We start from the raw sequence: 15,718 nt of genomic DNA, 5'->3' as shown, positions 1-15,718 counted from the left end.
TGTAGCCTCTTTACCAAGATACTACCTGTTCTGACCAACTGCTTTTCCATGTCCTTTGCTGTCTCTGACAGAACTACAATGTCACTGCCAAACCTCAAAGCTTCTATTTCTTCTCAGTGAACTTTAATTCCTCTTCCTAATTTCTCCTTGGTTTCCAGTACTACTTGCTCTCTGTACTTATTGAATAACATGGGCGTAGGCTGGTACTCTAACCCACTAGTCTCTCAATTACTGCTTCTTTTGCATTTACTTCAACTGTTGCAACTTCAGTATGATTTCTATACAAGCAGTAGGTAAGCTTTTGCTCACTGTATTTCATCCCTTGCAACTTCAGAATTTCAAACAGTGTAGTGAGTAATTAATCATTATGAAAATAAAGATTATAATAACAACAATAATAATAATAATAAAAATAATTCATACTAACTTCAGATTAATTATCTCATACAAACAACCATCATCTGGCAGTGCTTGCTGATTGGAAGCTTCCTCACATTCTGCCCATCCATTGCTTTGTGAAGTGTTCTTGAGTGACATATGAGAAGAATGTCCACTGTCACCACTTTCAGAATGATCTGTATCACTCACTCCATTCATTCTATCAGAAGATAAGTCATAAGTCATTTCTTGCAGTGCTTCATGCAGCGCTCTCTGCAGCGCTTCTTGTCTAGTCTCATTTGGCCTCAGAGTATTTCCAATGGTGTCACCTGTTATCTTACTATTTGTATCACTCACTGATTTTTTTTTATTTGAAGGTCGGCCACACGTCTTTTTCTGCAGCACACCCTTTTTACTTCCATTCGTCCTCTGTGTATTACCAATGGAGTCAACTGTTCTTTTACCACCTGTATCACTCACTGCACATATTTTATGAGAAGACTGGTCACAAGTGATTTCTTGCAGTTCTACCTGTTTATTTCCATTTGACATTGGTGTATTTGCAACCGAGTCAACTGCTTCTACACCACGTGGGTATGGAGCAACATAGATTGCTGGAGGCACGTACATTTCTGGTTCATATATTACCTGAACATCTGGATCTTCTGGGGGAAGGTAAATTACCGGTTCTTCTTCTGATGGGATGTAAATTACCGATTCGGGGCTACTCGATCGAACTGTCACGACATCTACTACTTCATCATCAGAGATTTCCACAGGTGAGTCTCTATGTAAGGTACTTGGAGCTGGTGCATCTTTGGTTTTGTCACCAACACCTTTGTTGCTGTAGTCAGCTTCCCGTTCCCCATTCCTCTGGGTCGGTGGGATAGTTTCCTCACTAATAGCATCTAAACGTGCCTGGTCCTCCACATAAATAACTTTAACTTTGCCTTGAAACCACGCTCCAAAATGTGTGTCCAGAAAGTCAACGTACTCGCCAACCTGCAAACAAAAAGAGGAAAACAAGTTCAGAATACAGAACTACAAAGTGATATTAGGTGAGACCAGACTACATTGATCACACAACCACAGCCCAGAAAATGAACCGAGCGAGGTGGCGCAGTGGTTAGACACTGGACTCGCATTCGGGAGGACGACGGTTAAATCCTGCGTCCGGCCATCCTGATTTAGGTTTTCCGTGATTTCCCTAAATCACTCCAGGCAAATGCCGGGATGGTTCCTCTGAAAGGGCACGGCCGACTCCCTTCCCCATCCTTCCCTAATCCGATGAGACCCATGACCATGCTGTCTGGTCTCCTTCCCCAAAAACCAACCAACCCACCAGAAAATGAACTGTCAACAATTTGATCAATAATACTCTTAATCAATCAGCAGTAGCGCACTGTAAGCCGGTAATTCAATAATTACAGCGCTATACACATTTTCATTAAAAGAAATACCAATTCTATTAGTTAACCAAAACATATCGAAGTTTACTATGTAATCTTTAGGTGGTAGCTGCTCATTTTGCATTGCTTTACATTCAGTTTGTGAGTAACAAGAAGTTATCGTGGATGGACAAAAATGTTTTCAGTCGTCTTTTGCAGTTTTATCTACATCGAAAAGTTTATTCATATTTTTACTAAACATTTACCGTTGCTGCCAGTGTACACACAAATCACTGTTTTTTCAGAAAAAAATAAAGCTAGCATGAGCTATATGAAGTTAGTTAAAGTCAATTTCAATGGGGGCGGGGGGTGACATAGCAAACGACATACCTGACTACAGATAAAAGTGGTGAATGAGTATTTGATTTGCTTCAAACATGGCAGACATATATACTCACTCTACGAAATTTAAACTCGTTGGTTGAGCCTTATACTAAATCAGTGCAACCAACAAAATGGTTTCAGTGTACGACAAGTGAAGAATGGGATCATGATTATTGTGCAAATATTGATGAGTATTGCATTTGCAAGAACTGCAGTTGCGATGTGATGATGAAATTTATGTTAGTGTATCAGAAAAAGCGATCTTGAACATTTGAGATTATCAGTAACTTGTTGATTCCTGAAATAGTCAAGATGGGGACAAATGATCTAAATATTTTACAAAAAGTTTAAAAAAATTGTCCTTAAAATCTTTTAATAGTCAATATCACAAGTAAACAACAGTATGTAAATAATATTATTTAATTCCAATATTGACTATTAAAAAATTTATTAAGGAAAATTTTTAACTTTCTGCATCAGTAATTTCTAAAAACAAAACATTGATATTGATAAATTATTTGTAAGAGAAAACAACAACCATATAATACTTTTTATCAATACTTAAAGGGCTACACAATGTATAACAAATTACCCCACACACTGTACCACCATGTCCCACTGTGTGTAAACTGTTACAGAGTGCATGACCAAAAATAATATCAAGTCAGTGATATTCTTGATAGCCGAGCATAAAAAAAAAAAACCTCTAAAACCTTCTTGTACAAAAACATTATCAGAAAAAAAATTTCAGCAACTAGCCTTAGACTCCCATATTTCTCTGCATACTACCCTTTCATTAGTATGGCTATTCCTTGTCTTAGTAAATAACAATAAAATCTCACTGGACAAAATATGAGTCACGTCCCTAAATGAGCACAAAGATCATATTGCAGCATCACGCACTACTGGTCAAAAGTTTTCGATCACCCACGAAAGAAAACTGTATATTTTATTTCAATATACAAACACATCATACAAACTAAAAAGACCAACAAAATAAATATTTTCCCCCTCTACATTTAGTACAATATGGCTGCACGAACTCTTGGCATTCTGGATACATGATTTTGTAGCATTTTTTGTAGCTATTGCAACCGAACACGTCAATGAATTATTCCATAGATCTTCAAATATCAGATCATCTGAGTTTTCCGACCTTCCTGGTAAGTTCAGCCCACAAGAGTTCAATAGGATTTAAGTCGGGTGACCGAACTGGCCAAATCCTATTCTTCGGACCTTTTTCTATCAACATACACACTGCACAATTTAGAAGCATGTTTGGGATCACTGTTCTGAAGCAGAACAAACTCATGACTAATAATTCTCTTACCAGATGGAAAAACATTGTTGATCAGTGTCATGTGATACCCTTCCTTCTTTAATGTTCCATTAATTCTCACTAGATCAACTTTGTCACCCACAAAACGTCGCTAAACCGTGACTAGCCCTCCACCGTCCTTCACCATTGGTGTCACACACTGATTCTTCACGCGTTCTCTGCAAAGTCAACAGACAGACATTTGATGACGGCTTCCAAATATCTAACCTAAATTTGTCCATGAATAACACCTTAGGCCACTGCTGTACACTCCAGTTTTTATGTTGCTGTGCCAATGCAATTGTTTCATCTTATTTTGCTTGAATAACAAAGTTTTTTTTTTCCAATATCCATCCCTTTAAACCTTGCTCACAGAGACGCCATTGCATTGTTGAGACAGAGACTGAAACTGCTTGCATACTACTTACTTCCTCAGGAATTTCAGGTGCAGTGCAAGTCCTCTGACATTTACTCTGTATACATATGAACCGGTCTTCATTGTACGGTGTTACTCGCTGTCTTCAAATCATGAAACACTTGCATTGGCACCAGTTTGCTTGAATTGCTGCAATGTGCACACCCCTGCAGATTTGGATGGTTGGTCGATTCGGGTGAAGGGACCGAACAGCGCAGTCATTGATCCCATCAAATCAGGGAAGGATGGGGAAGGAAGTTGGCCATGCCCTTTCAAAGGAACTATCCCAGCATTTGTCTGAAGCAATTTAGGGAAATCACAAAAAACCTAAACCAGGATGGTCGGATGAGGATTTAAATAATCGTCTTCCCGAAAGCGAGTCCAGTGTGCTAACTACTGAGCCACCTCATTTGGTTGCAGATTGGGCTATGCCAACTTTTGTTCCTATTGTCTTACTAGAATAGCCTTCCTGATGCCAATATACAATTACAGCATGTTTTTCAGTTCCAGTCTCCTGTTAGGACGTAATATGGTAGGATTCTGATCAGGTATACAAACACTGTCAGATGCATACAATGTACTGTAAACTAAAGCAAACTGATTTATACAGTATAATGAATGAGGCTTGTTTCAATTGAGCCGACTTACATAGAGATACGTCAGTGTTGTTGTGGGTACTCTTTAGTACCCCTCTAGGCAAAAGCCCATCAAATACACAACAGGGGTGCTTAGTCTTTACATGTTTATACTTATTTTATTATCAGAATGCAGGTATGACGTAATTTTCAAAACGAAATCCCTCTTTTAAGCACAAATCCATAGTAGTGATAGGTGATCAAAAACTTTTGACTGGTAGTTTAGATAGTACAGAACTGGCATCAGGTTGTCACTTGAATTTGAGTCAATAATGACCACAGAGGAATGGCATGCAACAATATAGTAACTAGACTGGCTAGGAAAACACACAACACACCTTTCCTTACATTTTCAACCAACTACATTTCTATCACCTTCAAAGCAATTCCCTTGTGTCTGCAAACACTTATTCCACCAGTGCTTCCATTGTCGGTAGCATCTCTAGAACTCATCTTCTGGCAAAAAATGGTGCCCTTTAACGACTGTCTTTCGGGAACAAATAAAGTATGACATGGGGCCATGGTAGCACTGCAATGGACACTGATGTCAAAAACTGCCCAATAGATAATGCAGTATAGGACAGTTCATTATCATGAAGTGGGTTCCAGTCATTAGTCATGTGTCGACGAACACAATAGACCCTTTTTCAAAGTCTGTTGAGAATTTCTCAATTGTAGTATTGGTTTACTATCTGGAGATAAGGTAGCCTCTCTTTGGGCACAACGCCCATGGATTCAAAGAAACACACAATCACACATTTCACCTTCGACTTGGACATGCACGCTTTCTTTGGTCTCCACAATTCCTTCAAAGATCACTGCCAACTTAGACTTTTAATCTCGGGGCAACGATATTCATGGTTAACATTTGATCAGCTCATACGGCTTCACTTGCCCCGGTTCTGCTGTCATCCGATTATGCTTTTGACAGTTGTCCACTGCGATGTTCATCTTAGACATTGGCTCTGTCTTCAGAAAACATTTTTTGCCAGTGAAACACTTGTGCCCTTGATAAAATCTCACTTTCAAAAGCCAATTCTGCATTTGTGCTATAGATAGTTTTGACACTGAATCTTTTATTTGTAAGATTGAGATGAGACTAGAAATTTGGGTGGTGGTGGTTGTTGGGATGTTTAATGGGGACTAAACAGCGAAGGTCATCAGTCCCCCATTCCAAAAACAGGCAATACATAAATTCGCGGAGCAGGTAAAACCCCAAGGGGAAGGAGACTCCCCCCCAGGCATTAAAAGAACACAAATTAGGCAACGAACACTACAGACAAGAAGAGTACAGATAAACACCAGACAGAAAGAAACAGAAGAAAAGAAGAAGGCCGGAGACTGGTTGACTGACCACGAGAACAAAAAAAAAAGGGAAAGAGTCAACCATCTTACGACACACTAAAATCTGCAACCAAATATGAGAGACTCGAGGACAAGAGACACAGAAAGGGAAAGGTGCAGGACCTCCCTAAATGGATCCATAAAAAGGACTACCACGGATAAAATTTAAAATGTCATCAGCCATGGAGGCATCGTCGCATAAAACCAAAGGCAAAGTGCCCGGGAGATTAAAAGACTGCCGGAGGGTGGCGCAGTCGGGGACACTCCAACAAAATGTGGGCGACCGTCAGCCGGGACCCACACCGACACAGAGGGGGATCCTCCTGACGCAAAAGATGGCCGTGCGTCAGGTAGGTATGGCCGATGCGGAGCCGACACAGGATGACAGAGTCCCTGCGAGAAGCCCGCAGGGAGGAGCACCACACATCGGTCGTCTCCTTGACAGCCCGCAGTTTATTCGGGGATGCCATGCCACGCCACTCAGCAGTCCACATCCCAAGCACCTTACGGCGCAACACCAGCTGCTGATCGTGAGCCGTGAGGCCGATCTCCAAAGCTGGGGCGTCGATCGCCCCTTTGGCCAGCCTGTCAACACGTTCATTCCCCGGGATGCCAACGTGACCTGGCGTCCAAACAAAGACCACCGAACGACCAGAGCGGGTAATGACGGAAACAGACTCCTGAATAGAGGACACCAGAGGAGAAGAGGTATAGCAGCGGTCGATGGCCTGGAGGCTGCTCAGGGAGTCACTACAGATGACGATGGACGTACCTGAGCAGAAACGCATATGCTCAAGAGCGCGCAATATGGCCACCAGCTCTGCAGTAAAAATACTGCAGCCAGCCGGCAAGGAGCGCTGCTCAACATGGGCAGCGTGAGCAAAAGCGTAGGCAGTGCGACCATCAACCAGGGAACCATCAGTGTAGACAGTCTCACAGCCCGAAAATGAGGCGAGAAGCGCAAGAAAACGGCGACGGAGGGCCACAGGCGGAACTGAGTCCTTGGGTCCATGTGCCAAGTCCAGACGGACGGACGGCTGGGGCAAACACCAGGGAGGCGTAGGTGCACGGACCCGGAAGGGAGGCAGAAGAGGGAATGACGCTAGTTCCGACAGCAGGGACTGGACGCGGACAGCTATGGGAAGCCCAGACCTAGGCCGCCTGTCTGGCAGATGGAGGACCATGGCAGGGAAAAGCAGGCGACGATTGGGATGGCCCGGCGAGCAATGCACGTGGACAGCATAGTCGGCGAGCAGTCGATGGCGGCGAATCCGCAGCGGGGGAACCCCGGCCTCCACCAGTAGACTATCCACGGGGCTCGTACGAAAAGCGCCAGTTGCAAGCCGAACCCCACAGTGGTGTATGGGGTCTAACAACGTCAACACTGAGGGTGATGCAGACCCATAGGCCAGGATCCCATAATCAAGCCTGGACTGCACAAGGGCTCTGTATAATCGCAACAGCGTGCAGCGATCCGCACCCCAAGATGTGTGGCTCAGGCAGCGGAGGGCGTTGAGGTGCTGCCAGCACTTTTGCTTCAGCTGAGTAATATGAGGAACCCATGTGAGCCGGGCATCAAAGACGAATCCTAAGAAGCGGCAAGTGTCCACCACTTCAAGCAGGTGTCCGTCGAGGTAAAGTTCAGGATGAGGGTGGACCATCCGATGCTGCAGAAGTGCATAACTCGAGTCTTGGCTGCAGAGAACTGAAAACCATGAGTCAGAGCCCATGATGCTGCCTTGCGAACGGCTACTTGCAGCCTGCGTTCGGCGACTCCTGTAGTCGTGGAGCTAAAGGAGATGCAGAAGTCGTCGGCATACAAAGAAGGAGACACCGACGACCCCACGGCTGCAGCCAGACCATCAATGGCCACGAGAAATAAGGAGACGCTCAACACCGAACCCTGCGGGACCCCATTTTCCTGTGAATAAGATGAACTAGAGGCGGCACCAACTTGCACCCGGAAAGAGCGGCGCAATAGAAAGGTTTGAAGAAAAGCCGGGAGCTGACCACGAAGACCCCACTCATGCAACGTAGCAAGGATGTTATGCCTCCATGTGGTGTCATACGCCTTCCGCAGATCAAAAAATACAGCAACGAGATGCTGACATCGGGCAGAGGCCTTACGGATAGCAGATTCCAGCCGCACCAAATTGTCCGCAGCAGACCGGCCCCGACGGAAGCCACCCTGGGATGGAGCGAAGAGACCGCGCGACTCAAGGACCCAACACAAACGCCGCCCCACCATACGTTCATAGGGGTCTGGTATCCATAATTTGCACAAAACGTTGGTGAGGGTAATGGGACGATAGCTGTCAACCGCCAGTGGGTCCGCACCGGGCTTCAAGATCGGGACAGTAAGACCCTCTTGCCATTGCGACGGGAACACCCCCTCGCTCCAAAAGCAGTTAAAGATGGTGAGGATGTGTCTCTGGCAGTCCCTGGAGAGATGCTTCAGCATCTGCGCATGGATGCAGTCTGGTCCTGGTGCTGTATCAGGGCAATCGGCGAGGGCAGCAAGGAATTCCCTCTCACTGAAAGGAGCATTGTATTTTTCAGAACGATGCATGTGGAATGATAATGGCGTCTGCTCGGTTCGCTCCTTTAGAGAGCGAAAGGCGGGGGGATAAGTTGCAGTCGCAGAGCTCTGAGCAAAGTGCGCAGCAAGGTGTTCAGCAATGGCGGCAGCGTCCGTGCAGACAGCGCTGTCCAAGGAGATCTCAGGGACACCCATAGGGGTCTGGTATCCATAAATCCGCCGGATCCGGGACCACACGAGCGAGGGGGAGACATGGGAGCCCAAGGATGAGACATACCTCTCCCAGCACTCCTGCTTACGCCGTGCAATAAGGCAACGGGCCAAGGCACGGAGCCTCTTAAAGGCGATGAGGGTCTCTAGAGACGGGTGCCGCCTATGACGCTGGAGAGCCCGCCTACGGTCGTGAATAGCCTCAGCAATCTCCTGCGACCACCAGGGGACAGCCTTCCGAGGGAGTCCAGAAGAGCGGGGGATGGCAGCCTCGGCCGCCGAAATGATTGACGTGGTTAAGACACGGACCACCTCGTCAATGTCACCCTGTGGGGGAGACTCAATGGTTGCAGCGGAAGTAAAAGCTGGCCAGTCAGCCCTGTGGAGAGCCCAGCGGGGTGGGAGACCAGAAGAACAACACTGTGGCAGTGACAAATAGATAGGAAAATGGTCACCACCACACAGGTCAGGATGCACTCTCCAGTGGAGGGACGGGACAAGTCCGGGGCTGCAAAGAGAGAGATCGATGGCCGAGAACGAGCCATGGGCCACACTGAAATGCGTGGGAGCACCACCAGTGTTCAAGAGGCTAAGGTCGAGCTGAGCCAACACATGCTCCACGGCACGACTGCGGTCATCGGAGACAGTTCCACCCCATAGAGGGTTGTGGGCATTGAAATCGCCCAGCAACAAGAAAGGTGGCGGCAATTGGACGATCAGTGCAGCCAGGACATGCAGTGCGACATCACCATCCGGTGGAAGGTAAAGACTGCAGACGGTAATAGCCCTCGGCGTCCACACCCTAACAGCGACAGCCTCTAAAGCCGTTTGTAGAGGGACAGTCTCGCTGTGAAGAGAGTTAAGGACATAGATGCAGACGCCACCTGACACCCTTTCATAAGCCGCTCGGTTCTTATAATAACCCCGATAGCCACGGAGGGCAGGGGTTCGCATTGCTGGAAACCAAGTTTCCTGCAGAGCAATGCAGAGGAAAGGATGAAGGCTGATAAGTTGACGGAGCTCAGCTAGATGGTGGAAGAAACCGCTGCAGTTCCACTGGAGGATGGTGTTGTCCACGGCTGGGAAAGGCGTGACGGGACTGGGAAGGCAGATTACGCCGCTGGGTCACCTGCTGCCTCCGAGTGAGCACCTGTGTTAGTGCTTTCCATGGCGTCGAAGGGACCGGCGAGATCGAGGTCCTCAGCGGACGCCAGAATCTCCACCTCGTCCTCAGACACAGAGCTTGTAGGAAGCAGTGGGACGGGTGCCCCCGCAATGTCGGTATTCTTGGGGACGTTCTTCTGTTTCCGTGTCCGTTTCCCTCGTTGTGCCTTTGGTGGTTCAGGCTTGGAGGGCTTCACAGGGTCAGTCTCAGGGACGGACGATGACCGTGAGGCCCTACGACCAGGGACTGGTGGTTGTTTAAGCCACTTGCGGGTGTCTGCTGTGCCGCTGGTCGAAACTGGCGGAGGGAGGTCCCCAAGGGACCCCTTCCTTGCGAGAGTAGCCGAAGAAGTCTTATGCTTCGCCGGCTGGGAAGGGGGAACTGATGTCCCCGTTAGTTGGGGGGTGTTGCTCCTGAAGTAGATGGAGCAGGAGCAACGGGGACTTTAGTGCCCCCCACCATCAAGGGGGCAGGTGTGGGCCTTCGACTCTGAGAGCTGACTGGAGCTGATGGAACTGTAGCAGGAGTGACAGTTGCGGCATAAGAAGATGTCATATGCACTGGATGAAGCCGATCATATTTTCACTTCGCCTCAGTGTACGTCAGTCGGTCGAGGGTCTTGATTTCCATGATTCTCCGCTCCTTCTGCAGAATCGGACAGTCTGGCGAGCAAGGCGGATGGTGCTCACCACAGTTCACACAGATGGGAGGCGGGGCACAGGGATGATCAGGATGGGATGGTCGACCGCAATCGCGACATACGAGGTCGGAAGCACAGCGTGCAGACATATGGCCGAACTTCCAACACTTAAAGCACCGCATCGGGCGAGGGATATATGGCTTGACATCACAACGGTACACAATCACCTTGACCTTCTCAGGTAACGTGTCACCCTCGAAGGCCAAGATGAAGGCACTGGTGGCAACTTGATGATCCCTCGGACCCCGGTGGACGCGCCGGACGAAATGGACACCTTGTCGCTCCAAGTTGGCGCGCAGCTCGTCATCAGACTGTAAAAGGAGATCCCTGTGGAAGATAATGCCCTGGACCAAATTCAGACTTTTATGGGGCGTGATAGTTACAGAGACATCCCCCAGCTTATTACAAGCGAGCAAGGCCCGCGACTGGGCGGAGGACGCCGTTTTTATCAACACCGATCCGGACCGCATCTTGGACAAGCCCTCCACCTCCCCAAACTTGTCCTCTAAATGCTCTACAAAGAACTGAGGCTTCACGGATATAAAGGATTCCCCATCAGCTCGAGTACACACAAGATACCTGGGCGAATACGGCTCACATGCATTTAATGCCATTCGTTCCTCACATGGTGTGGCGAGGGAGGGGAACGATTTGGGGTCATAAACGTTACCTTTAAAATGGGCCCTCGAACGCTTAGAGACTGCTGGTGGCTGGCCACCAGCAAGAGAAGATGTGCCACACTTCATTGCGTGTCATCCACCCTGATGCCACCTACTCTGACCAAGGGCCCTCCCCACGGGCGCCACCCAGCCACAGCAAAGGCCACATGGCAGGATGGCCATTGCCGGGAGTCCCGATGCCCCAGGGAGATGGGCATCTACTCCTTGGCATACGTGGGGAGTTAACGGCGCAGGCATCAGTAGAGCGATCCCTGTGTTGTCAGGGGGTTACAACCAAGAGGGTACATGGCAGCCCCACCACAACGGACTGGCTACTGTGCTGGATTTTAGGTGACACGTCGTCCATGGTTTTCATCTGTGCAGAAACTGGCACTGCTCATCGCATGGCGGAAAGTGCACGCAGGAACGGATCCAAGCCCAAGAGATGGAGAGCGGGCAGGACTGCAATGCAACGACGAATAAGCTGGCAAAAGTTCTCAATGCAAGATGGACACAATGCACCAAGTAAGGCGCCCTTCCCCAATCGGCTCGCTCTTCGGAACAATTTAGAAAGATGGAGGTCAAACCCAAGAGGGGACCATCACATAAGGCCGAAACATTTGAGACTCCTTTTAGTCGCCTCTTATGACAGTTCATCTCACATCTATTCAAATTGCAAATGGGGATTGGGAGGGGAATTGGGAGGGGAATTGGGGGGGGGGGGGGTAATATGCAGTAGGAATCATGAGTGCCATATAAATGAAATCCAGTTTCAAGACCATGTGCCTCCACATTACTATCACATTCTAAATACTTATAATAATGCATTTTCAGGACACTAGTTGGTTGGGTGATTCACTCCAGTCACAAGAACTTTATAACACAGATGAAGCACTTTACTATCAGGGACAGAAAAATTTTCCTCAAAACCTACTCTCAAACTGAAACAACACAGCTACATCTCCTGCTGCAGCAAGTGATGTTAATCAGTCCAATACGGTAGCATTGTTTTAAGAAATAAACATCTGAAGCAGGCTTCCTACTTTTGGTTTAAAACATATGTAAACTGAATTTGAGTTTATAACAAGGTTCATTTCAAATAAAAACTGAAACGTCACTTGTAACTATAACTTTCAGCTACAGCTGAAACTGTAAATATTACTGCAAACAAAAAATAATTAGATGACTTTCCTTAAAACAGCGTCCTTTTTCTTCAGTTCATTTTGGGAGATCTCCACTAATTTGTCAAATTAATATACTGACACACTCACGAAAATGAAGAATCTAACACTGTAATTTCTTAAATAATTGTAGAGTGTGAAATAACCAATTTACGTCATGATCAGCAATTAATCGATGAACCAAGTCACACACGAAGCTACTAGATCTTCAACTGTGCACAAACTTATAAATTCCTCAGGTGTCTGGTAACACCAGACTGCAGTGTTGCTGTAATGTTCCCAGTGTGGTGGGGCCCTAAGCAATCTAAGAATAATGAATGGGTCAGGCTGGATGTGGTACATCTTTAGAAACTTGTGAACTCCTGTATTCGCTGATTTGAGACCATCATCAATGCTAGCCTATGTGTTACACAGTACAAATTTTGGGGGTCTCCTTGAGGCCTTCACAGGCCACAATTATTCTCCCTACCTCATCCAGAAGCAGAACTCTCATGCTTTGTCTCTTCTAGCCACAAATCACAAAGAAGTCCCCCAGCCCCACTCCTTTGCTGCGATTCAGTACAATCTGGGACCGGAGTAAATTAATCATGGTCTCTGGCACCATTTTGACCACCTCTCGTCATGCCCTGAAATGAGAAATATCCTCCTCACTCCTTCGACTGTGGCATTCCACCACAAACCAAACCCAAATAATATCCTTGTCTGTCTCTATTTCAACCCTGCCCCTACAGTTAATATCCCTCCAAGAGACCTACATACAAGACCTGTCCCAGCCATCTTCCCATTACCACCAACTCCACAACTGCCATCAAAGGCAAGACTCCCTGTGAAAGCAGCTACAACATTACCAACTTATCAGTAAACAGTGTGCGAAATTCTATGTGGGCACAACCACTGACGACCTATCTGTCCTTAAGAATGGCCACCACCAACAGCTTATCCTTTTCTCTTATAATATCCTGCAAACTATGGATGAAGGGCTACAGGCAGATCCCATATTTTTAGACTTCCGAAACGTTTTTGATACAGTGCCCAACTGCAGACTGTTAACAAAGGTGTGAGTGTATGGATTAGGTTCCCAGATGTGCGAGTGATTCGAATGTTGTCCTCAACGGCAAGTGTTCAGAGACAAGGTTATCATCAGGAGTGCTTCAGGGAAATGTCAAAGGACTGCTATTATTTTCTGTATACATAAATGATCTGCTGGACAGGGTGAGCAGCAATCTGGAGCAGTTTGCTGATGATGCTGTGGTGTACACGAACATTTAGTAGTTGAGTGACTGTAGGAGGATACTAGATGACTTGACAAAATTTCTAGTTTGTGTCACGAATGGCACCTAGCTCTAAACCTAGAAAAATGTAAGTTAATACAGATGAGTAGGGAAAACAATCCCATAATGATCGAATACAACACTGTCAGAGTGCTGCTTGACACAGTCATGACATTTACAAAGTTGGGCATAACGTTGGAAAGCAATATCAAATGAAACGAGCATGTGAGGATTGTTGTAGGGAATGCTAATGGTTGATGATCTTGGGTTTACTGGGAGAATTTTGGGAAAGTGTGGTTCATCTATAAAGAAGACAGCACATAGGACAGTACTACGACCTATTTGTGAGTACTGCTCAAGCATTTAGGATCAGTGCCCTATAGAATTACGAAGTGCTATCCAAAATTTTCGGGACTGGTGCTGCCATTTGTCGAAAACATTACCTTTGGACTAATGGTCACCATCACCCTCGAAGAAGTTCCCATCCGCACGTACACATTGGTCCCAACGCTTCTGTCACTGGTCAAACATTTTCTGGAAGTCCTGTTCTTTGAGGGTGTTTATCACTGCCAGTGATGCTTCTCGAATCCTCTCTAGAGTGTCAAACCGGCGGCCTTTCAACTTGAGTTTCAGTTTTGGGAATAGCGCGAAGTCGCAAGGTGCCAAATCTGGCAAGTACGGTGAGTGAGGTACAACCGCCATATTGTTTTTTGCCAAAAAGGTCCTGGTGAGCAAGGACCTGTGACAGGGTACATTGTCGTGATGCAGCAGCCAGTTCCTTTGACGCCAAAGTTCAAGCCGTCGTTGCCACACATTTTCACAGAGCTGTTGCAAAACATCACAGTAGTACACGGAATTCACCGTTTGGTTGGGTGGGATGAATTCTTTGTGCACAATTCCCTTGGTATCAAAGAAAACTATGATCATGCTCTTCACATTGCTCTTCACCTGTCTCACTTTTTTGGGTCTTGGAGAGCCCAGGCTCTTCCACTGATCCCAGGTGTTGCTTTGTCTCTGGGTCATAACCGTAAATCCAGCTCCTGTCACTGGTGATAACCCATGACAAGAAGGTTGGATCATCAGATGTGGTCTGACGAAGGTCCGTGCACACTCCAGCATGCTGTGCCTTCTGATCGGCAGTTAAGATCCTTGGCACAAACAGCAACACGATGCACACCCAATTCATCAGTCAACATTCGTTGACATGTCCCATAACAAATACCCACTTCATCCGCAAGGTCTCGAATTGTTCGAAGTCGATCCGCACGAACCAATTGTAGAAATTTGGCAACAATGTCTGGTGTTGTGTGGCTAACGGGCCTTCCAGTGTGAGCATCATCTTTGACATCTGTGCTGCCGGCCTGAACTGAGCATGCCACTCAAACACACACGTACAGCTCATGCTCTGTCTCCCAAACACTTGTTGAGTCATTGCAAGGGTCTCCGTAGCACTTTTCCCGAGATTCGCACAGAATTTGATACACACACGCTGTTCTGTACACAGATCCATTGTAAAATCGCACACACCAAACACAGATTATTACGGAAATCACTGTGGACATGCAACACATCCTCCCAGCTGAATACCACTCCACACTCTGACCCATCAGATATGCAGCTCGCGCCATTTAGCAGTGAAAAGATCTACTACTCCTACTTTCCAGATGGCAGCACCAGTCCCGAAAATTTTGGATGCCACCTCGTAAAGGTACACACGAAAGCAATTCAGAGACAGGCTGCTAGATTTGTTACCAGTAGGTTCGAACAACACATAAGTATTACGGAGATGCTCTGGGAACTCAAATGGGTGGGAAGGTGACTTTCTTTTTGAGAAACACTGTTGAGAATATTTAGAGAACTGGCATTTGAAGCTGACTGCAGAACAATTCCACGGCTGCCAACATTCTTTTTATTTGTAATGGTACAGGGTACCCTCCGCCACGCACTGCACAGTGGCTTGCGGAGTATATATGTAGGCATACGTTGCACAGCACGGTGGGCACGACTTCAACAATTGCTACACAGCCTGTGTGTCATCCGGATTCTTCCCACTATCATTACCTTTTCTGAACTGCACCAGTTGTAACTCTCCCTACAACACACGATTCATTCGAGTAACCTTCCTGGCTTC

General features: G+C 46.7%; 1 protein-coding gene across 1 annotated transcript in view; it reads right to left on the bottom strand.

Annotated features, from left to right (window-relative positions):
* The window catches only part of LOC124551202 (E3 ubiquitin-protein ligase UHRF1-like), a 149,548-nt gene that overhangs the window by 106,528 nt on the left and 27,302 nt on the right, over positions 1-15,718 (bottom strand). Inside the window, exon 4 of the mRNA XM_047126193.1 lies at positions 428-1,380. Within this exon, the coding sequence (XP_046982149.1) occupies positions 428-1,380 (953 nt within the window). The remainder of the gene's footprint in view (positions 1-427; positions 1,381-15,718) is intronic.

This window comes from Schistocerca americana, chromosome 9 (genome assembly GCF_021461395.2).
Source record: "Schistocerca americana isolate TAMUIC-IGC-003095 chromosome 9, iqSchAmer2.1, whole genome shotgun sequence".
In the NCBI taxonomy this organism is placed as follows: Eukaryota; Metazoa; Arthropoda; class Insecta; order Orthoptera; family Acrididae; genus Schistocerca; species Schistocerca americana.
This window is presented reverse-complemented; position numbering and strand designations above follow the sequence as displayed.